This window comes from Pinus tabuliformis, chromosome 6 (genome assembly GCF_031772625.1).
Source record: "Pinus tabuliformis cultivar Carrire ecotype Pingquan chromosome 6, CPIR1, whole genome shotgun sequence".
Classification (NCBI taxonomy): Eukaryota; Viridiplantae; Streptophyta; class Pinopsida; order Pinales; family Pinaceae; genus Pinus; species Pinus tabuliformis.
In genome coordinates this window covers 525302860-525326491 of record NC_142292.1, presented here as the reverse complement: position 1 = coordinate 525326491, position 23632 = coordinate 525302860, and the positions used below count along the sequence as shown (strand labels likewise).

The window sequence follows — 23632 nt, the reverse complement described above, 5'->3', positions numbered from 1 at the left end:
TAGCCTTTTAAGCAAGGGTTTAAACTTTGCCCTTGCCCCTAGAAATATCCCGGTGGATGACATTATTTGCGACGTGGAGTACGGGATTAGAGATCTTTCGGATAAGATTAAGGACACTATTAGGCAGGATTGTGCTGTCATCCTTAGAAAGGCTAAGCCCCCTCAGAAGAACCTCAGCAATGAGGAATTCTCTGCCCTAAAATCCCTTAATCAGAACAAAGATATTGTTGTTCTGAAGGCGGACAAAGGAGGAGCTACAGTCATCCTTAACAAGGATGATTACCGTAGGAAGATGTTAGATCATCTTCACAATAGTGGCAGTTATAAAAAACTGCCCAAGAACCCTCTGAAGAAGATTTCTAGGACAGTGGCTCTTGCCATCAAATCGAATAACTCGATGAGTTCCCTGTGCCACAAGCTCACTGAAAGCAATCCCATTGCTCCTAGGATCTATGGGTTAACGAAGATTCACAAGGAAGGGGCTCCTCTGAGGCCTATCGTCAACACCATTGGTGGTCCAACCTATCTTCTGGCTAAGTTCCTTGCCCTCAAACTTAAGCCCCTGGTTGGCCGCACTGAGTCCTTCGTGAAAGACTCTGCATCCTTCGTTAACGAGCTTAAGGATATTAAGCTTAGCCCTAAGGACTTTCTCGTCAGCTTTGATGTGGTCTCCCTTTATACTTGCATCCCTATAAAGGAGGCCTTGGAAGTGATCTTTCGCCTAACAGATCCCGATACTGCTCATCTGCTGGAGATCTGTCTCACTTCCACGTTCTTCTCTTTTGAGGGTGAGTTCTTTGAACAAAATTGTGGTGTTGCCATGGGTTCCCCTCTTTCCCCTATTGTTGCGAATCTTTTTATGGAAGATTTCGAAGCCAAAGCTTTAGCCTCGGCTCGTCTCCTTCCCAAGCTTTGGAAAAGGTATGTAGATGACACTAATGTCATCTGGCCCCATGGCCCAGAGGAGCTGGAACACTTCTTTAATCACCTCAACAGCCAGTCCTCTGCCATTAAGTTCACCATGGAAAAAGAGGTCAATGGTTGCCTCCCTTTCCTGGATATTCTTATATCCAAGAATAAGGATGGCTATCTCTCACACTCTGTGTTCTGAAAGAAAACGCATACTGAGTAGTATCTTCATGCTGATTCCCATCATTTCCCTGCTCAGAAGATGGGTGTTCTTAACACCCTCGCTACTCGTGCCCTTAGGATTTCTGATAGTGAGAGCTTTGATAAGGAGAGATCCCATCTCCTTCATGTCTTTGTGGAGAATGGATATAGTAGGTGCCTAGGTCAGAAGGCTTTCCAAAAAGCCTCTAAAAATGCGTTAATTAAGAAAGAGCCTAAAGAGCGTCGTCTAGGTGTCCATCTTCCCTATGTCCAAGGAACCACAGACAAGATTGCTCGGATCCTTAAGAGGTATGAGATTCCCTCAACCTTTAGGCCCCTTAACACCATTCGCAATTCCCTCCGATTGGTGAAAGATCCCATTAACCCTAAGGACATGAAGAGTGTCTACTTGATCCCTTGTTCTTGTGGGACCCCCTATATTGGGGAAACAGAGCGCTCCATCCATCAGAGGATCAGCGAACATGCAGCCGACCTAAGACATGGGAGATCCAAGTCTTCAGCATTGGTGGAGCATGTTGAAAAGACCAAGCATCAGGTGTGTATAGAGGAGGCCAAGGTTGTCGCCAAAGTTGCTCAATTCCATCATCGTAAATTCAGGGAGGCTATTGAGATTGAAAGAAGGTCAAACAATCTCAATAGAGATGACGGATGGAAGATCAGTAGATGTTGGATCCCCGCCCTTTCATCCTAGTCTTTCTCTTCCGCCCTTCCCCCCCCGCCCTCCCCTCTCCTTTTTCATCTTCTTTGCTTTCGTTATGGTTTGTCCTTCTTGTTTTCAGGCCTTTTCCGGTCCTCCTCCTCCTTTTTAGATGCTCTTTCTCTTTACTTCTTCGTGATAGATTTTTATGATTATGATCGTAACTATTATATAAATATGATTGTTAATATTATTAATTGGATCATAAATATTATTATTATTATTATTATTATTATTATTATTTTGTTTTTATTTTTTTTATTTTTTTGTTTTTGTTTTTATTTTTATTTTTATTTTATTTATTTTTTATTTTTCACATTCTTAATTAGTTTTATTCAGTTTTATTTTTTTAGTTATTTTTCCATCTTATTTTAAGAGATTAGTAATATATAATTACTATAACCTTCACCTTAAATTATCTTATTAATATATTTAGGAAAATAAGTTCCTTTATCGAACTAATTTCCAATTAAAAAATAAATAAAAATAATAATAATAATAATAATAATAATAAATTTAACCAACCAATAAGTAATCACCATATAAAATAATATTATTTCTTCTTTTTTAAGTTTCTAGTAATTATAATTTATAACTAACTAACCTACCTCTTATATATTTTTATATATATATTGGTCTTTATTATAACTTATTCCCCTTAATTTATTTTTAAATTATACCTTTCAACTAACTTTTATTTATATATTTAATATTAACTTTATATTGGTCTTTATCATAACTAATTCCCCTTAATTTATTTTTAAATCATACCTTTCAACTGACTTTTATTTAATATATTTAATATATATATATATATATATATATATATAAAAGTCAGGTCCTTAATCTAACTAACTTTTATTTATATATTTATTTGATATATTTAATATATATATAAGTCAGGTCCTTAATCTAACTAATTCCCATACAAGTCACGGTTTTTTATTAAACTAATAACGTAATCAACATCTATAATTATTTCTTTCTTATATAATCTAGCTAACTCCCTTTAAATTATCATTTTGACTTTTTGACAATAGTCCCTAAGTCAAAATTAGTCGTTGATCAAGATAGTCGTTGGAGGCTCTGCTCAGACTATTTAACATGCAAAGCTGGATCTGTTTCTTCAACTTGTCCTGACGATGAGCCACACTGGTTGGTTCGAAACGCGTCGACAAATGTCTCTCTTTATGTGATTTACGTCGAAGTTTTACTTATAAATATTATGGATCACAGAAGCCTCAATTCAACAAATACTAAACCAATCAATAGTAGAACTCAAGAAGAGGAGCAATCAGTTGAAGGAAAAACACACTCGCATGTTACAATCCAGATGATGAAAATTACAAATGAAGATTGTGTACCTAACTGAACAAGCATAGTACCAAAAGGAAATCAAAAAAGATTCACACCTAATAAGGGAAAGTCCAACCAAAAAATTTCCCTATCGACATTCGAATCATGAGAGTAGACAACTCAACCAAGTTACGTATCAAGACCATTCAGAACAGAAACAACAAATTGATGTTCCAAAGAATATTGATGTAACCTCAATCCAGTCCTTTCATGACAATTCATTACGAAATTCCAGTGATCAAAATATTCCACATAAGATTAATCTAGGATGGTCTGATCCCTTCTCAGTGTGACGGTTTTGTTTGTCACTTAGAAGATCGTATCAACTTGTATCAACAAAGATGACAGTGTCAAGACAAGAATACATTCAAAACCGAAAAAAGAGATCAAACCTTTTGCATCAACAAGCTTTGAGGACAAAGCTTTTTTGAGGACGAAGACAATGTTACGAATAAAATATGTATAAATAATATAAATATAAGTAATAAGGATAATTGTAATAATGATTAGTTAATTAGTAATTAGGTTAACAAGGCATGTCTAAATGGGACATGGCTCTCCATGAAGAGGCACCTGCCTAATATATAAGCAGGCCCCTCACTCTCATTGTAACATCATCTTATTAATCCCTTGTAAAATATATTCTTACTGTCAATGGAGATCTTTATATTCCAAGTCTTTTGGAGTATTTAACTAGAAGAACGAACTTTGTTCGTTCCAAAAAATATGTTTAATCCCCTCTAAGTCTTTTAATATTATTTTCTGGCAAAAAATAAAACAAAATTAATTAGCTAGAAATTAATGAAAAAATTAAAACGAGAGAAAAATAATTTCTCTCCAAGTGGAGAAATAAATTTTGGAGAAAAGTGACCTTCCAGAGAAAGAATAAATTTGAAGGACTCAATTCCAAGGAGAAAAATTCCTCAAAATTCATGGGTCCAGAAAAAGAAAAAAAAAAAAAAAAAAATAATATTCTAAGGTCCTCCATCAAAGGAAAAATCATTTTTTTAAGAAAATTCAAACCTTTGGACCATAGTGGTTAAATCAAGGATCAATTTTCAAGAAAAAAATGTTGGAAAATTTATTTTTTGGACCGGAATCATCGCCTTCATCAACGAATTCGAATATTTCTTCCAAATCAAGGGACGAGATTTAATTTTGGCATGGATCAAGCAACAACTAGTTGATATTCTCTGGGATCAAGTCAAATTTGTGCACTTCTTTGGACCTAGTCGTTTTTCACTTGGAGGGGGATCTAGGTCTCTCTATTTTTTATATAAGGAAGCTATTTTTCTACTCATATCATCATGTACTCATCAAAAAATCATTCTGGAACAAGCTAAGCCAAGCTCTACTGTAATTCTTCTTTTCAATAATAAAGCACAATGTTACTTGGGAGCGGGAGCGAAAGCAGGGAGTGGGAGCGAAAACGGGAGCGGGAGCGACATTTTCAAAAGCTCCCTGTTTGGGAGCGAATCTCGAAGCAATTTTTTAAAAATATATATATATTTTATATTTTTTAATTTTTGATACATATATGTCAACAAAAACATGTAGAATGATGAATTAGATATAAAAAACATATAAAAACATAAATTGATCATTGAACCATATCACATCAATCATCTAGAAGTTATAATCTTCATCATCCATGTCCACAAGTAAGTAAAATACATATTACAACTGCAACATATTGAGTCTCGTGAATCATGATTCATCAAATTCAATCTTAAAGTTTCAACTTCAAGCTTTCAAAATTGAAAATTCAATATATAACATTTATCATCATTGATCACCAAAGTTGTACTTGTAAGCTAAGTTTAACCATTACAAGAAATAATATCTTAGATATTTCTAAGTCCTAACTTCTAATTGTTAACATAAAATGAAATGTTATAAAATGAAACATGAATAATGAAATGAAATGAAACAACTTTAGTCTTTCACGAAGCATCATATTCATAATTCACAATCATTACCAATGAGTTATAATTGCCAACTTCAAATTTCAAGTTTTCATTGTCACAGTCATATATTGTTTACAAAAATATCATTATGATATGAAAGAGTCAAGAGTCAAGGGTCAAGGACTCAAGACTCAACAGTTATGAAAACTAATAGAAACTAGAAAAGACAAGTAAACTGTAAATCTACATGTGGCCCTTGCCACGAGAGTCTCCAGGAGTATAAGCAGGTCGTGGTGGTCTTCTAGGAGTCTCCCACACAGACCAACGACAAGAACTAGAAGGCACATGCCCTCCACGTGAAGGTGTAGATGGAGGTGGCGACAGCAAAGGAACAAGACTCAGAACTCGAGCACTGCTGCTGGATGGTGGAGGTGGCATGGTTGCTGCAGGTGCTTCATCTTCATCCCTTATAAATTCCTCTTCCAGTTCTTCAAGATGTATAGTGCCATCCTCCAAATTGTCATCCTCTGGGTGATTGTCCCAAATTTTATATGTGGGATCCTCATAAGCCTGATCACAGTAATGACTCAACAACCTCAAGTTGTTGTGCACATAAACCAAGCTTTCTGCTCAGTTTTCATTGAGTCTGTTTCTTTTCACATTATGTATGTAGCTGTAGGTGCTCCAACACCTCTCTGCAGAAGAAATATTTACAACCTCTGAAAGAACTTTTTTTGCCAATTTTGGCAAAAGTCCCTGGCCGCCATATGTTTCCCACCATGTGAGAGAATCAAATCTATCTCTGTCTTCCATTGCATGGAAGTTACCAAACAAACCAGTGCCACTGAAGTATTTGCCTATTTCAAGGCGCACAGCTGCACATTCCTCCCTGTCAAGTATCAACTTTTTTAATGCTTGCAAATATCCACTAGTTATCTCTGCATCTAAATGGGGTTTGGTCCTAATCCCACCCCCTGGTGCAGGTTGGCCCAACCAAGATGTAGAGTAGTATTTTGGCGTAAGGATATACACCAAGCAATGTAGTGGAAGATTAAGTCTATTCCACCGTTCACACACACAATCGTGAATCAGTTTGTACAAGTCGGGATCTCCGTTATGAACAATATCTTTTATTTGCCCCAACATGGTATCCATCTGCTCATACACCTCGCCAATCACTGGTTTGTTTGTATCTGCAAACCGAATCATGTGATAAATGGGCTTGGTGAAATCCAATACTTGCCTCACATTTGTCCAAAACTGACCGTCAAGAGCTGCCTCCTCCACCAGTTCAAAACCTCGCCTGTCAGCTGCATTTGTAGCCATTTCCTTTAATACCTTCCAATGTGGACTTGATACCATGCTAGCCAATGACTCTCTTACCTTCAAAAGGCGCCTGAAGGTGAGGTAATAGCTACCAAATCTGGTCTTCACAATCTTCAACAACTCCAATCTCGAGTGACTGCGGAAAAGGCCATGGGTATTACTATGATTTGTAATAAATTTTATCATTTGTTTGCCTTTCTTGTACAAATCACCAATCCATTTGTATTGTGCATTTTTGTTCTTGACAACATCATGCATCAGAAGGTTCAATGTGTGAACCAAACATCCAGACCAAAATATGTTGGGGTATTTATCCTCAATAATTTCTCCAGTTGCCTTACAATTAGGAGCATTATCAATGATGACTTGGATGACATTGTATGGCCCAATATGGTCAATTGTTTCAAGTAATACTTCTGCAATGTTGTCGGTCCTGAACTTGTCTGAGTAATCATGTGCAGTTAGAAAGATGGCACCACTAATAGACACAGCAAGAACACTTATCAATGGCTTGCCTTTTACATTTGTCCATCCATCAGATACAATGGACACCCCATGGTCAGTCCAAGAACTTGTCATTCTATTCAAAGAATGTGATATTTTTTCTTTTTGATGATCAAGTCCAACGGTTCTTGCCTTGTCATACCCAGGGCTCTTGTATCCTTTAGGGGCATCATTTATGGCAGAAACCATTTCGTGCCAATAAGGTGAGCGAAGAACATTGAATGGTATCCCACATGCATAGAGAAACCTGTAAACCTTTGAATCCACATCATTCCTACACCCCTCATCAAGGAAATCTGATATGGTTCTACGCCTTAAAGCTGATGACCCTGTGCCTCCATATCCATTGCCTTGGGAGGATGCTGAAGGAGTTCTTTGTGCTTGTGATTATGAGCTTGGTTCAAAGAAACCCCTTGATTTTTTTGATTTGTATTGGGCTTCCTCCTCTTCCCTTATGTATTTGGCTCTATCCGCTGCTGACACCGCTGGACAAGTTTTGATTCCTATTTGTTTGTCTCCATCCCATGGCCTTTTCCCGCAGAGGTGTTTTCTGGCACGGGTGTATGAACCTGTGTAATCATTGTTGCAATGGAGGCAATGAAATTTAGTGGTTCCACCCCCTCTCCCTGCTTCAGGCCTGTTAACCTATTTCCACAATGGGGGTTGGTCTTGTTTAGTTTTTTGAGACTCATGTTCACCCTCCTCCAACTCCTCCTCACGGGGTTTTCATCAAATCCACTTTCTCCAGCTTCTTCATCCCCCTCTTCATTTTGGCCCCTTCGTTTCCTACTCTCCAACACCATAATAACCATAAAAGGGACCAAGAAGAGGAAAATGCCAAGAAATATAGCCAGGTCCATGATGTTTGATATTTGTAGGCTTTTGAATCTGCAAATTAATTTAATTTATTTAGATTAATTAATTTAATTTATTAATTTAATTTAGATTCATGATTTTTTTACTAAATAAGTTAATAAACTAAATAAACTAGATTAAACTAACTAAATTACTACGTAACTAAATTAAACTAACTAAACTAACTAAATTACTAAGTTACTCACCTCTTTGCAGGGTTGCTCCTTGCTCCTCAGCGCTTGCTCCTCGCTTCCCCTCGCTCCTTTGCTCTTGCTCTCATTCAAGTGATAATGAAATTTTTTTAGCCCCATTGTGTTTATAAAACATAAAAAAAAAAAAAAATGATTTTTTTTGGCATCCGCGATTTTTTTTTCCGCCGGATCGCTCCCGTCGTCGGCCGAATCGCTCCCAAAGCGAAAATTTAAAGCTCGGGAGCGATTGACCGCCCCCCCCCCCCCCCCCCCCGCTCCCGCTCCTACCCGGAGCCGCTCCCAATCCATGCTCCAGGCTGGAGCGGGTCGTGAGCGCGCTCCCGATAAAAAAAATCCGCTCCCTGCCAAAATCGGGAGCGTCGCTCCCGGAGTGAAAATTACAGCTTGTGAGCATTACAGCTTGTGAGCGATCAGGGAGCGACCGCTCCCTGATCGCTCCCGAGCTGTAATTTTCACTCCGGGAGCGACGCTCCCGATATCGATCACTCCCTAATCGCTCCCGAGCTGTAATTTTCGCTCTGGGAGCGACGCTCCCGATTTTGGCAGGGAGCGGAAATTTTTTTATCGAGAGCGCGCTCCCGCCCGGAGCGCTGATTGGGAGCCGCTCCAGGCGGGGGGCGGGGAGGGGTGCTCCCCCGCAACATAGATAAAGCAAAAGTATTTCGGGGTTTTATTCGTGATGGTATTCATTTCTGCTTCTTATGGTAATGTTATTCTAAATCGTGTTCTTAATGCTCTACTAAATATAATTGCCAAGTTATTATTTCATTAGCCAGCATATGGATTATCTATTTGCACAGGTGTCTTTCATTAGGCACTAGGTTTCGAAAAGCATTCTAGCCCACTCGATCTAGCAAGTATCTCTAGATATTGAGGGTTTTAATGTGTATCTCTAAATCTCTAGCCCATTTTGATCTAATAACTTCATTTCAAGTGTGTAGAGATTATATGATATTAGATCTTGGGCGCGAAGGGAAGTCTTTGGTTAGACCAACCAACTCCCAAGGCAAGAGGCTTAAAATCCCATTGTGTCAAAATTCCTTAAAAACCCATTGTGTTAAAATTCCCAAGGGTTATCTAACGATTGTATGCAGTGACTTTGGCCATGGCTCTAGATTAAAAAAAATTATTCTACTCAATTATTTCAAATTTAATTGAGCAATAAAGATAGATCTGCTTATTAGAGCTTGAGAAATTTATTGTGAATATTGTAAAATATTTTGTAAATAATGTTTTACTAACCCTTGTATATATATTTTGGTCTTCCTTTTGTATATACTAACCTTTTGGGTTTTGAATTTTATTCTTCTCGTAGATCTGTAAAGAAAATCTAGGGTTTTTTTTAGTTTGTTTTGCAGGTAAATCTGCTCAAGAGTAAGGAAGGAACCAAGCCCTTGAGGGATCTAGCCCTCACCTAGCCTAGACAGCTAGGTTTTAAGGTTGTGATTACATTTTTTGAGGGTCGTTTACTAATCAAGCAAGGCCACAAGGATTTTGAGGCCATTAATCTGCAACTTGGTGGCCTCATACCCTCAGCAAAAAAAATTCTAAGGGATTCACTAGCCCTGAAGCCCTCTGATCACTGCAAATTTGATTTTTATCAAGGGTTTTCACATCTAATATAAAATCGTTATTAGGACTCATATAATTGTTACAGTGGTCTGATATAAAATTGCAGAGGTCTGATCCTATTCTACAGTGGTATTACAGTCGCACCCTTGTATAGCATCTAGCACTAAAATTGGTTTTTTTTAGCATTGGCATTGTTCCTTGCATATTGTGAATAATATTGTGGGCTAATCTCATCATACTGAAGACTGATATTCACTGATCCTAAGCAACAGTTATCTGATCCCCTCCTAATAGTGGCATCTCTGAGGTCTGATATACTGTTTCTAGTATCAATATTGATTATTGTGCATTGGCCCTTGCAAGTTGTTCTTGGACAACAATCTGGCCTCCTCTTGGACACAATCAGTCCAAAGCTGATTAAACTTGGGCAGCTTAGCCCGTCCACAAATACCCTGTACAAATGGATCCCATGAAGAAGGAAAATCCATTAAGAGTCACTATAACAAGCTCTGCATCATCAATGGTATCTCCAATGGCTTTAAGTTGATCTCTCAACTGGGAGGCTCTCATGATATAAGTAGCAACTAAATCTGATATGGACATCATGATACTACGGAGTTGATGCCTTAAAGCTAATTTTCCACTAGTGTTCTTACTCTCGAATAATCCCATCAAGGAATTATACATTTCTTTGGCAATCTTCAACTCAGCAACATGTGGAATCAATTTGTCCTTTACAGAATCTATCAAGATCCTCTTAGCCTTTGCTTCATTCTTCTTATGCCTGGCATTCTCCTCAACACCACCTATTTCTGAGACATCTTCCTTCACATAATTTTGAATCTCATTTTCATCCAAGACATGTAGTATCTTGGTCTTCCAAGATCTAAAATTTGTAGCACCATCCAACCTATCTTCTACTCTTAAGTCTGGGCACCATCTTGACAATAGATCTGAAATCTATACAAGCTACTGAATACTGAAATCTAGGGTTGAAATCAATGATTGATCTTCAACAAAGCTCTGATACCATGTCAAAAGTCTATAGCATGTGCAGTAGAATACAATTTTATAATCTGATAATTGCTTCCTAATGATTTTCAAACAGTATTTCTCACGCCATTGATATCATTGAATAGTTACTCACAAAAAATATCAACTATAAATGCAACAGAAACAATAAATATCATAGAAAGGCAGCCATGCACAGTTGACACAACATTTTTACCCTACAAACCCCGATCTAGGAGAAACCCCAGCAATATTTTCATGAGAGATTGTCTTTTCAGCAAGATTTACAAATCAAAATTTGTCTAGAAATTTGTGCCAACATTACAAGTCAAATCACCAGTCAAACTTGGTTAAATTGTTGTTGGTCAATGTTGTTCAAACCAATCAAAAATCAACTCGATCAACACAAGTCAAAATGCGGCCAGTGGTAGAACTAGCACATATGGCCTGCGGTCAACTCGCACATGCGGCCTGCGGTCAAACACTTGCACTTGTGGTTGCGATCAAACCCTTATAAATGCAGCTGTACAGACTACAGTCAAATCCTTACATGTGCGACTATACGGATGCTCGTCAAACTCAGTCAAACCCTTCACACGTGCCGCCTTCAAGAGAGATATAGAATGATGAAGAAAAAGATGAACAGATTTCTCCTTAGCTGAATTTCTCCTCCACTAGAAAAGATGAAAATGAGCTTATTATGTTGACAAGTATCTCCTCACATGCTCATATATCCATATAGAGCTCTAATTTTGAGTGCAGGCCCATTAAAAAGCTCCTCATCACAAGAAACCCCTTCACTTAATGAGCCTACATTACAACTCAACATTAAACTAGAATTGTTTATTCCATTAATGGGTGAAAAAAAAATCAACCTTGCTCTATTAAAAATAGATCACTCCATCCTGGAGCAAGTAATACGAGTGCCATGGGCCAATATCCCCAAATAATACATCAAGACCAATGGGAGAATGTCCATTCACCCCTAGCCGAATCGACATTGCCCCATGGGTGAATATATCGTTTCCCCCTAGTCAAATCAACATGACCCCATGGGAGAATGTCTGCCTGACGCTACAAACTACAGAGACATCAACAATAAGCTATTAGAGGATAAGACTCTTGATGAGGCATTCAGAAGGGTGAAACCGAAGGTCAATCATTTCCCCATCTTCAAGTGTCCAGTTTATATCCATGTACCTTCAAAGAAGAGGACGAAGTTGGAGCCTCGACATAGGAGGGCATCTTTGTGGGTTGAGTGAGACTTTAATGGGCATACAGAGTGTACATTACATTGAAGGGGAGATTGTGGTGAGCAAGGATGTCAGCGTTGGATAATGTAACTAGTTTCAGTCTTCATAATTTTTACCATTATGTATTTTATGTAAAAAGGAAAAGAAAAGAAAAATAAATTTTATTATTACTTTTCTAGATAAGCATGTTCTTCATGCTTCTAGGTTTTTGAGTCAAAGAGTCAAAGTCTTATTTCAACCTATTGTAAAAGAAAAAGAAAAAGAAATTATTTTGGGTTAAATACCCCTCTCGATGCCAAGTAGGACTACATGTCAAGTCAGCCCTGCCCCAATGGACATGTCTATTCGCACCCCCTCTAAACTATATAAATAGAGGGAAGATGGAGTTCATTTGGACACACACTTGGATGGATGTAGTCTGAAATATCGTAGAGGCAATAGAGATGAAGTGGAGGGCCAAAGTATTTCTTCTTGAGCATAAAGTTTATGGAAGTTATGCCTTATCGCATCTATTGTCGTTGGTCTCCTGATGATGGATTTGTTGTGCAGAAAGGAAGGTTTGACTTGGAATCTAGAGGGTTGGTTAGGTATTGGATATCTCATTTGATATGATTCTATAAGAAGAGTTTTTCTGAGTTTTGCCCTAGCTTGGAGCCTATATCTTGTGTTCTTTTGCTTTTGTGATCTTCATGTTCATGTTATGGTAATTGTTTGATGAAAGAATCATTATAAAAATTGAATAAGAATCCAACTAAATTCACAAGCAATTACTACAGATAAGGAAATCTAAATTAAATTATAAAGCCTCTCGATTTCTAACATGGTATCAGAGCTAAGGCGGTTTGAAGTTGGAGGGTTGAAGATCACATTCAGTTGGCCTTTGAATCAAATTCCTTGAAGATTCTCACTCTGTTGGTGAACTAAGCCAAAGTTCTTGGAAATTGTGGGCTTGCATCTATTGAAAGTCACATCCCCTGTTTAAATTAGCAATGGTTCAGATACCTCTACCCTGTGGAAGCTCACTAAAAATTATAACTCTGTAATTCTGAAGCTCACATCCCATTATAACTCTGTAATTCAGAAGCTCGTTGAAGTTGGATCGTTGATGGCTCGAATCCATAACTTGATATATATGTTTTGTAATCAAGAAGAGTTCACAAATGAATCATTTAAATGGCTCACTATAGGGTGTAGTCAAATGGCATAAATTATGTGGCATCATGGTTACAAACCCTATTGTAGCATCATCACTTCACAAGAACATCGCTTGATGGCATCACATTAACAAATCATACTTTTATAAATGGTTGTATTATCATATGGCTCATTACCTGTGGTCGCTTCAAATGACATATCTATGAACAGTTCATATATGTTGCAATCGCTCGGAACAACAAGTGGTTCGATGCTTCTCAAGGGATTGTTTTCAAAAGCCTGCATGGTCCTTCCTATGGCTCAAGGCCTACATTACATTGGCGGATTTTATACAGAAGCCCAATCTCTACAGACTGCAATATACCTTGATATCTAAAGGCTCACGTATATTGTGGAAGTAAAAATTCGCAAACATGGCATCTCACATATCTTTGTGACGATGATTTTGTTTGAAATCATTCTCTACAATATGTTTGCAATGGCATAGCCATACTTTGAGAAGGCATAAAATTTTACAATGGCTCACTTGTTAAATCTATGATTCCATTGTGAACGCAATGTATCCGTGCAATTTGGAAATTGGATTTTAAGGGATAATTATGACTTAAATCAATAGTAATTTTATATGGCTTATGACAAAGTGGATGATGATGAATGAAGTGTTATGGATAGTACTTGAGGAAGTCAAACTATACATAACAGAATAAAGAAAATCATCATGGAACCAAGCTGAAGTTTGGAATATTACCTTGTCATGGCTCGTAATAAAAGAACTGAGGTTGTCGTAAAACAATGACAGTGCTGACAAGAAGATCGCGATCGGTAAGAAAATAATTGCAACCTATATGGCAGCGATCGGATGGCCTTCATACAGCAATGACAGTATTGTATGGTTGACAACGAAGAATGGTCAATGGACAGTAGGATGGACTATCCCTAAAATGACCTAGTTCAAGAAAGGGTGATATCAATGAAGCCAACCTAATGATATCTCCTTTGAAGGAAATTATTCAAGAACAGGCCTCTGCAAAAAAGGGAAAGTAAAGTCAAAGAGACAAAGTTAGCAACTCATCAAAGGATAAGTTGAGGCACTTATATTGAAGATGAACACTTGTTTATTAAAGTGTTGACACGTGAAGAAGGATTGGATTCTTGCAAAGGAAAAGGTATGCTAATATCACAAAGGTATGTACAATTTCTATATGCATTTCATGATAAGTGTCAAGATCTCTAGGTCATGGTGGTCTTTTGAAAGATAAAGGGTTTGTATAAACATAGAGACGTATAGTTGTCGATATGATAGTGTTCCAAATATTTAGGCCTTGAGATCAAGAAATGAAATGCATGAGATCTTTGCATAGTAAATCTTAATGTTTGGGGTTTGGTTGAAAGTTGTTGATATCTAGGGTTTGTAAACCCTAGATGGGATTTGGACTAGAAAACACTAGAAAAGGAAACCCTAATTGGTTGCTCCCTCTAAGGAAACCCTAGTTCTTGACATCCAGGGTTTGCAAGAAGAGTCTAGTGTATTTAGTAAAACCCTCACAAGGGTTGAAGTAAAAACGAAACCTAGATCAAATCCCTAGGGTTGATGTTTCCATGAAACTAAAAACCCTAATAAGAGTTAGATTAAGAAACATAGAGTCTGTAACTAAAACCCTAGAAGTACACCCTCTAAGAAACCATGGAAACCCTAGATTAACAAAATTGACATTGTGCTCTTGTTTTTGTATATTTTGCTTGGTTGTACTTGTCGGTGAAAATTGCAAGTACATAATGAAGGAAGCAAGATGAGGATGGAACAACAAAGCAAAACAAGACTCGTGATTGATGATGATGATGATGAGCATGATGGAAAGAGGGCAATCTAAGGACCCTGATGAACATGATATTGAAGCTTCTAGCTGATGAGTTCGATGAAGTAGAATCTTGTTGCATATGAAGATAAATTGTGCAAAGAAATGTCAATTTTAGATGGAGAAAATAACAAAATTTGACACCTTGTCCAAGAAGTTGTAATAATTTGTCAACATTAATGTTGATAATCTGCTTGGAAAATGACTTGGATCCCTGGTAGAACATATTGCAAAAGCACATGAAGAGGTTGGAAGGAAAATTAATATTGATCAACATCAAATATGGTCTTCTAATGAAAGAGAGAGAGTTGACAATGACAGCTCCAAGGCAGAAGATATTGCGGGTTGTTGATTAGTACTTTCCATAAGCACTTTGAATGAAAAATGGAAAAACATGGAAATGGATTCTTGTACAATATGCGGAAGAATGTTGATCAAGTAAGCAGAATTCGGTAGCTTGACAAGAAGCCATCAGGTTGAGGTAATTATGATATTGATGTCTTGGTATCGGTATTGGTTAGCTAGTTAGTATAAGGTTTTGCTACCTAGAAAAATGTTGCAGAAATGCATAATGGCAATTGAGGAAACTATATCAACAACTATTTGTTTTGAACAATTCATTGGATACATGAATTGAGTGGATGTCTTTGATAATCCTTGGAGAATTATGTGATCAAGATGTCTACACCCTCTTGAGATAGAAGGGTAGCAGTACAAGAAGTTAACCTTATTTGTATGTTTTGATGACAATGAAGATCACTTTCATGATTAGAGGGAGCTACGATTAGCACTAATTCGATTGGCACAATATAATGCCTTTGTTGATGACGACTAGCAGAAAGTGATATGAAAGATTGATTTCCTAAACCCTGTCGCCGATTGAGTCTAAAAAGATAAGAGCTCTATATAATGAGATACAAAGGAAAAGAAGGAGCCACGCAACTTCTCGAAAATCTCCATGAAGAATTAGTAGTGGATGTATTGATGAAGACACGCTAAAAGAACATGAGACTTCTCAATTCAAAGGAAGTATAGAATTTCCTCTTTGCTTGAGAGGGAATAAGAAGTCCCCTTAAATGTTTGAAAAGAAGCAAGGACTATTCCCTGATCAAGAGGGAATGAGGATCTCCTCTCTAATCTAATGAGAGGGAGTGATAATGGACTTTATATATTCTTCTTCACATGTCATGCACTAGGCTAGGACTAACAGTTGTACGTCTCAGTGAAGGCCATGAAGGGAGAATGGTGAATGGAGGATTGGATAAGCATCTGAGATTAATACTCCTTGACAATAAAGAATCCAAGATAGGAAGTATTCTTGTTGACCGACACTCTTTGAGAATTGGACAGGTATCCAAGACAAGAGTGGTCGAAGAGTGTTGAAGAATGTTGAAGAAAATGTAACTAGGCTAGGTCTTCATAAATGTAATTTTGATATTTATATTTATTCAAGAAAAGAGAAATTATTTCGATATTATTTGTCAATGAGTTTCTTGCTCATTAAAAATAGGTCAAGCACATTTTAAAGTGCTTCTAGAGAGTCAAAGTCAAAATGTAATTATGATGAGACCCTTTGAGGGCATGCTAGATCATGTATGTCAATGGACAAGGTCATGGGAACACCTCCAAGTCAAGTCAAATCCTCTCCTAGCTTCAACGAAGTCTCCAAGCAGCCAAATAATGAATAAAAGATGAATTATGATGAAACTGTCAAGCTGGCCTAATGAACAGTCAAGTCAGCGTAAAAAGGAGGGACAGACCTCTATTTATAGAGGCTTTCCACTCCTCTATAAACGCACTCAATCATCTCTGAAATTTGTGAAGTAGCTGAGACAAAGTGAAGGAAAGAAAGTCTAAAAGGGTCTCCAAGTATAATGAAGTAAGGAGGAAGAACAACAAAGATAAGGAGATAGTTTCTAGGGCATCAATAGCCACACGTGCGAGAATAAGGGAGGCTCCCTACGGTCATAACAATGGCACCATATCAACACCACCACTTACCTTGTTTGGCCTAGAAATATAGGCCTAAAAGGCCTCCCACTCAAGCAAAGGACCAAGGAAGAAAAGCGAGGATAAGAGGGTTGTTCTATTGCCCATTACAGTCACACGTGTGAGAAAAAGAGGTTGCCACTGTTGTCATAACAACCCTCCTGCCACAGTCATAAAACTTCATTAGTTGGCTAAGAGAGTGAAGGGATCATCATAAGGAAAAGGTCTCATCAAAGGCATGTCTTCTAGAGCACGCATACCCAGACTTACCATCAATTGAAAGAAGAACGAAGTGTCAGAAGAAAGAGGTCCATGTGCCGGAAGTTATACAAAAGAAAGAGGAAGGATTTGACTTATGCTTGGAGGATATCCTAGTCAAGGGTCTAGGGTTTGGCAATTGTTCAAATAAGAAGCTTCAATAAGAGAAAACTTACCAAGGGTTTTCCTCTCAAGACTGGAGAGGTTTTGTCCCTGGCAAAGAGCCAAACTTTGTATTCTTGTTATTTTTTTTGGCAGTAGTTTGATGAAATACACACACTAATAAGAAGAAGAAGATAAATTGTCAAAGTGCATCACAAATTGTTATCAAGTAATGAAGAATCACACTACACTACTTTGCCCTAGATTCTTCAACAAAGAGGAGTGATATTCTTTAAGGATTGGGAATCCAAGATAAGAATAGTCCTAAAAGGGCTTACCTAGTGAACATTCGGATGGGGTATGTACCTTGAGAGGTAGAGTGGTAGTTCACATAAGGCCTCCCAAGATTATGCTCTGATATAAGAAGAGATTCTCAAGTTAGGGCCTTACTATGTTGACAATGTTGGTCATAATGTTGATGCTTAAAAATGGCTTACCAATCTGACTCCTTATGAGAACTCTTCAGTTTGAGAATATCCTTGTACCAAGGGTACAATTATGAATAGCCCCCTAGTTAAGAGGGAGTGTTGGAGAATGTAACTAGTTTCGGTCTTCATAATTTGTACCATTATGTATTTTATGTAAAAACAAAACAAAAGAAAAAGGAAAAATTATTATTATTTTTCTAGACAAGCATGTTCTTCATGCTTCTAGGTTTTTGAGTCAAAGAGTCAAAGTCCTATTTCGACCTATTGTAAAAGAAAAAGAAAAAAAAATTAAATATGTATTTTTGGGTCAAAAACCCCTCTGGATGCCAAGTCAGCCTACATGTCAAGTTAGCCCTACCCCAATGGACATGTCTATTCACAGCCCCTCTAAACTATATAAATAGAGGGAAGAGAAAGCTCATTTGGACACACACTTGGATGGATTTGGTCTGAATCTCAGACAGAATAGAGATGAAGTGGATGGTCGAAGTCCTTCTTCTTGAGCATAAATTTTATCGAAGTTTTGCCTTATCGTATCTATTATTGTAGGTCTCTTGACAATGGATTGTGTAAAAAGGAACATTCGACTTGGCATCTAGAGGGTCGGTTGGGTCTTGGATGTCTCATTTGATCCAATTCTATAAGAAGAGTTCTTCTGGGTTTTCCCCTTGGAGGGGTTTTGCTTTGGCTTGGAGCCTTTATCTTGTGTTCTTTTGTTTTTGTGATCTTCATGTTCATGTCATGGTAATTGTTTGATGAAAGAATCATAATAAAAATTGAATAAGAATCCAACTAAATTCACAAGCAATTACTATGGACAAAGAAATCAAAACTAAATTATAAAGCTTCCCGATTTCTAACAATCAGGTTCAAGGAGAGCTAAGCCTTTAGGAAGTCACATGAACCCCTTCTAGCAGTAACGGAGGATAAGAACAAGAGGTTCCAAAGATTGAGGAGAGACTAACACCACCAGTTGTTGTGACTCAATCTGCAAATTAGGAGGAGTAGTTGGATGCTCCTTCTAGTTCTATCAAGAGGAGGCCAAGATGGCTTGAGTAGACACTGAGAGATGCTAAGGAGCATGTGGAGGCTCCTAGAACGACTTTCAAGGAGATCAAACAACCACAGAATTTTTCCAGTTATATGGTGTGTGTGAGTGATGTCAATGATATAATAGACCCCAAGTCCACTGGTAGAAAACTCCCCCAAACCTCCATGCCATAAAGTACAATAGGCTTTATTACCATGTCAAAGAGATGTATCTTCAAGGAAAATCCTAAAAGTGCATATTTAAACATCAATGTTTAAGCAAGGAGATAAGCCCATACCCCTTGCTAAGTTAGGGTTGGGAATTAGACCACATGTTCATTCTAGGACAAGTGAATTAGACCCCCAAGTAACTAAAGTGGTAGTGATCTCCACTTCATCCCTTTTAAATAAGAGGTGGAAGCCTAATAGAGTGTTTCTAAAAGTATAAAATATCATGATCTCATTTTTGCTAATGTTGATGACTAAGTGTCTATAACCACAAAAACAAAGGGAGTCGTCAAGTTGCCTTTGTAGGCCTCTGAGGGAGAATGCCAAAAGGGACATATCATCTATAAACATGAGTAGTGCAATCAAAACATGATGTAAAATGAAACCATCATCAATGTGTGCATTCTACTTCACTCTCCAACACATCAACATAGATTCCAAATAAGGTCAATAAGAGGAGACAACCCTATTTGACCACAATGGTGTTCCTAATGAAGTCATCCTATAACTTCCTCATGAAGCCTCATTATGACAACGATGAGAGACTCAAACATGAACATTGTGCAATCTTTAGAACAAGGATTCCTTGAGAGATGAACTAAAAGCTTTTCAAAAATCCACAAAGCAACAAAATGCTTTGCAAGAACATTGTCTACGCTCCCCAATAATAGCATGAAGTGTGAAGATGTGGCCAATCCTCTAGTGGTTTCTCGTAAAAGACTTAAATAGTATTTTCTATTTAAAATCACAGAAACAGGTGTGTTTGTGTGTTCGTGCACATAAGAAACATGCAAAAACACATGCAACTATAGAAAATATGGAATAAAAAAACAAAGCTTCAACTTCATATATAGGCTCCACGATAATACACTTGACTAGAATGAAAGAATCAAAATCAACCTTCAGGGACTAAGCTTTTCTACACAAAATAAATATGATCCTATTGAGTCACTGAGTATCAAACTCATGACAAGTGACAATCGAATCATATTGAACTCAGCAATCTACATCCAATGGTAATTGTACAAAATTGCTGGAAGCAATTCGGAATGCTTTTTCCATTACCTTTTCTTGGTGCCTCCATAACTTTGCTTATAATATATCAGAAATTCTAAATTCTAACATATTCTGATGTTTTTGCATGTATATTTTCCTTCTGCACTTTTCATTCTTGAGATCATATAGATATATCATTTAATCAATAAATGTATGCATACATGATCCAAGGCATATTCATTGGTAGATGGAATAGAAAAGTCACTACAATGAAACCAAAAACCTGACCTTTTTCAAGATCACAAGAAAGGTTTATCCAAGAATTATCTCATAACTATCCGCACTTAAAACATTCATAAAAGCAAACCTTTGTAATTGTTGGAGTCGCCGCTTTTGCCTCAAAATCAATCTCTGGGATACGGGACAGTTCGACCCCATTCTTGAATAAAATATATGTTGGAAGTTGCCCCATATTAACTGTACAGTTGCAAGGACACATTACACATACGCATGGAAACTTCTAAATATAAAATTAAAACATGGGGAAATCCATGACGTAGTCACCAAGTGTATACCACAAGTAACTGATTGTCTCAGAGTTAAAAGTGGAATTTTAGGTAAGTTAATCATGCTCATAATTTGATTGCAAAATTATTGTAGTTATGTCTACAAGGCAACCAAAAATACACATAAAAGGAATTAGGCTTTTCCATTGCAGTTCCATACCACTCATCGTAATTCCAAATTTAGCTGCAGCATTTGGAAAGCGACCCAAATCCACCAATCCAAATTGCAAATTCTCAGTCGAGTACCTATCCAAATAGTAACACAAGGGAAAATTGGCTGCTGAAATAGTAAGCAAGATTAACTTATAACAAAGCAATTATCAATGCCAGCCAGAAGAGACACAATCTACCTATGAAGATACTAAGCTTCTGCTGTTGTAAATAAGATGTGCTCTCTATACATGTTACCATGTTCCATGCCAAAAACAAAACGATGCATAATCTCTTATCCAGGGAGCTAGCTAACCCTTATTACAAATGAATAGTATGAAACTTAACATTCAACTTCAGAAAAAATTGCATTCATTTCAATGTGACATACATCATTGAAAGGTCTGATAAACATCGACTTGCTTGAATACAGCGGGAAGACCACAAAGCCTGAAATTCCACCTGTCATATAGAATCAGGATTATTTTTCACAACAGTAACATATTGAAACCAATTTATTAGACTTCATTAGTTGCAGCATGAAATGTTTAGAGCAATAAAATGACTTATACTGAGAAATTTAAAAAGAATAGGTTACCAGACAACCCCAGCTGCAGACAAGGATAAAACTTTAATATAGTAGTGACTATGAGGACCATTACAATTATTAATGCACAATCAAGAAAAACGATTTCCAGTATCACTTGCAGATGATCTCTACACAGTTTTCAGGGAGTGAACTCTGTTAGGAAATCCCTATTTAAAACTACACTCGCAATTTACATACATGCCAAGTTACTCATGCATTAAGGCAGCCACCCTAACATTAACGAACCAATGACCAAACTGAATGGGGCATTAACAGCCAAATCATCAGGAACACAAGAGAACATTGTAGAAAAAAGAAAACAATAACCAACTACAAAAGCAGAGCCTTCTATCATATGACAATCTGGGAGTCCAAAGTATTTTTCACATTATCAGTGCAATGATCTGATGGAATTAAGCTAGAAAACAACAATTGATGCATAAGATGTGAATACAAGTCATGAGGTTGGTGGATCAGTTGTGAGACTCTGAAAGGTAAAAAACTGCAACTGATGATCTCCTTTTATGCTTTTCATAAATAGGGATGAAATAGAGTCAGGATGTCACAATATGTAGAAACCATTCCCTTATGAGACAAAAAAGGGAAGGCATTAAATTGGTTGAACTATCTATTAAGAGAAGAAACAAGTGAAGCAAGAGTGACAAAAATGAGGTCTGTAGGGAGGAGGATATTGATTCCCAAGGTAATGCTAATTAAAGGAGCAATGACGATTGTTAGGGATGCAAATGCACATATCCATTAATCCAGCATTATGAGGAAAAGGGAATTACTAGATTTATTATGTACTTAATTTAGAATTATTAAACAAGTTAAGCAAGAGAACAGATATCCCAATATATACAAATGCTTGCCTTAAGAGACCTGTTGACCACTACCGGTCAACCGCCCATGCAATACACCCCCTTCCTTTTGGTAGAAAGGGATAGCACCGGAACGACATGTCCGTGCCAGCCTACAGTCATCAACAGCTTGATCATTTTTGTAAACCCAGTCTGCATGTACGAATTGTAAATAATCTAAGCAGATCAGAGTCATGTATGTAAAATTGCCTAGGTGGACCTAACTTTCTAATGATGATCTACGTCCCGGGAGGTTTTTCGTCTCACCGATCTACGATCGGCAGAGTTTTCCTTCAAACCTGACCCCAAAGCCGGGATGGATTTTGTCATTAGAACTTTAGGAGAATCTTAGTGTGTTAATCTGCTAGATTATAGTTGTGTCGCAGAACTGGGTGTTCTATGAGGGTCTGTATTAAGTGGGTTCATCCCTTTGAGATGTAAATTGTAAAAATCATGATGAAATGTGTCTTGAGGGTTGAAAAATGTTGTAAATCCCCTCATGAGTCCTAGGTCCTAGGTGATGTTTCCAACGGCTTAGTTCGAATGATCCATTTAAGAAAATAAATGAAATACTAAAATAATAAAATAAATTAAAAATTAAAAAATTAAAAAATTAAAAAAATGAAATAAATAAAAAATAACAAAAAGTTCATAAAATAAAGCAAAAACCCTAAACAATAAAATAATAATATTTTTGTGAATGCATGCAAAATATCTTTTTTTAATAAAATCGACGGATGAGATTAAGAGATGTCTTAACCCTCATCGACGGTCGAGATCGCTTCAACATGGATCACTCAAAACTAGCCGTTGGGATCATTTCCTTTATATAGGGTCTTAGGGGGTCATTTTAGAGGTTTATCTGATCTGTGAGTCTATACTGAAAAAGCTCTCTCTTGTAATCTGATTTCTGGTTAATAAAGAAGACTTTGGGGTCCAAATCTTACTGGTGTTACTCTCTGGAATTGCTGTGAGATGTTTATTTTTCTACATATTTCAGTTTTCAGCCGTTTATAATAGCTTGTTTTCAGTGTATTGTGAGCACAGGTATCTTGCTCACTTGCTAGGGTTTGAATGTTGTTAGGGTTTTCTGAAATAATGGCAGGTATCTCCATTATTTCCTGAGATCTAGCAGCATTCTAGCTCTCTTTATTGATGGTTGCTTGAGATGTGCAGGAAATATTTAGGTGAAGGATACTGGTGGGCGTTTGGGGAAGTTCTAGGCTGAACCAGCCGACTCCCACAGGCTTTTCTTTGCAGAGCCTAGCTGATTTTGGCCCTGGGTTAATCATTAAGAGTTTCTTTTCTGGTTTGCATGAGAGAGTTCTGAAACATTATCTGATATTCAAAACTATTCCTGTTATTATTTGCTGAATCTGGCTTTCAAGGGGCCGAAATCTGCAATTTTGCTTAGCTGATATGATTTTGCACACACTTTTCTTGTTTTGATTTTCTATTCTGGACTTGCAGGTTTTTTCTGAAAAATTCTAGGGGTTCATCAAAGCCATTTTATTCACATTTTCGTGGCCCTGCGTGCTCGAA

The 23632-nt window shown here is 37.3% G+C and overlaps 1 protein-coding gene across 3 annotated transcripts in view; it reads right to left on the bottom strand.

The window, feature by feature from the left end:
* LOC149259601 (Thioredoxin superfamily protein) overlaps positions 1–23632 on the bottom strand; it is a 197490-nt gene that overhangs the window by 4590 nt on the left and 169268 nt on the right. For 2 of the 3 annotated variants that reach the window (XM_089418811.1, XM_089418818.1), the window contains exons 7-9: positions 21033–21103; positions 20652–20737; positions 20293–20402 (exon numbers count right to left, since the gene is read on the bottom strand). In XM_089418811.1, coding sequence (XP_089274937.1) covers positions 20293–20402; positions 20652–20737; positions 21033–21103 — 267 coding nt within the window. The remainder of the gene's footprint in view (positions 1–20292; positions 20403–20651; positions 20738–21032; positions 21104–23632) is intronic. The other variant, XM_089418821.1, reaches the window with a different exon arrangement.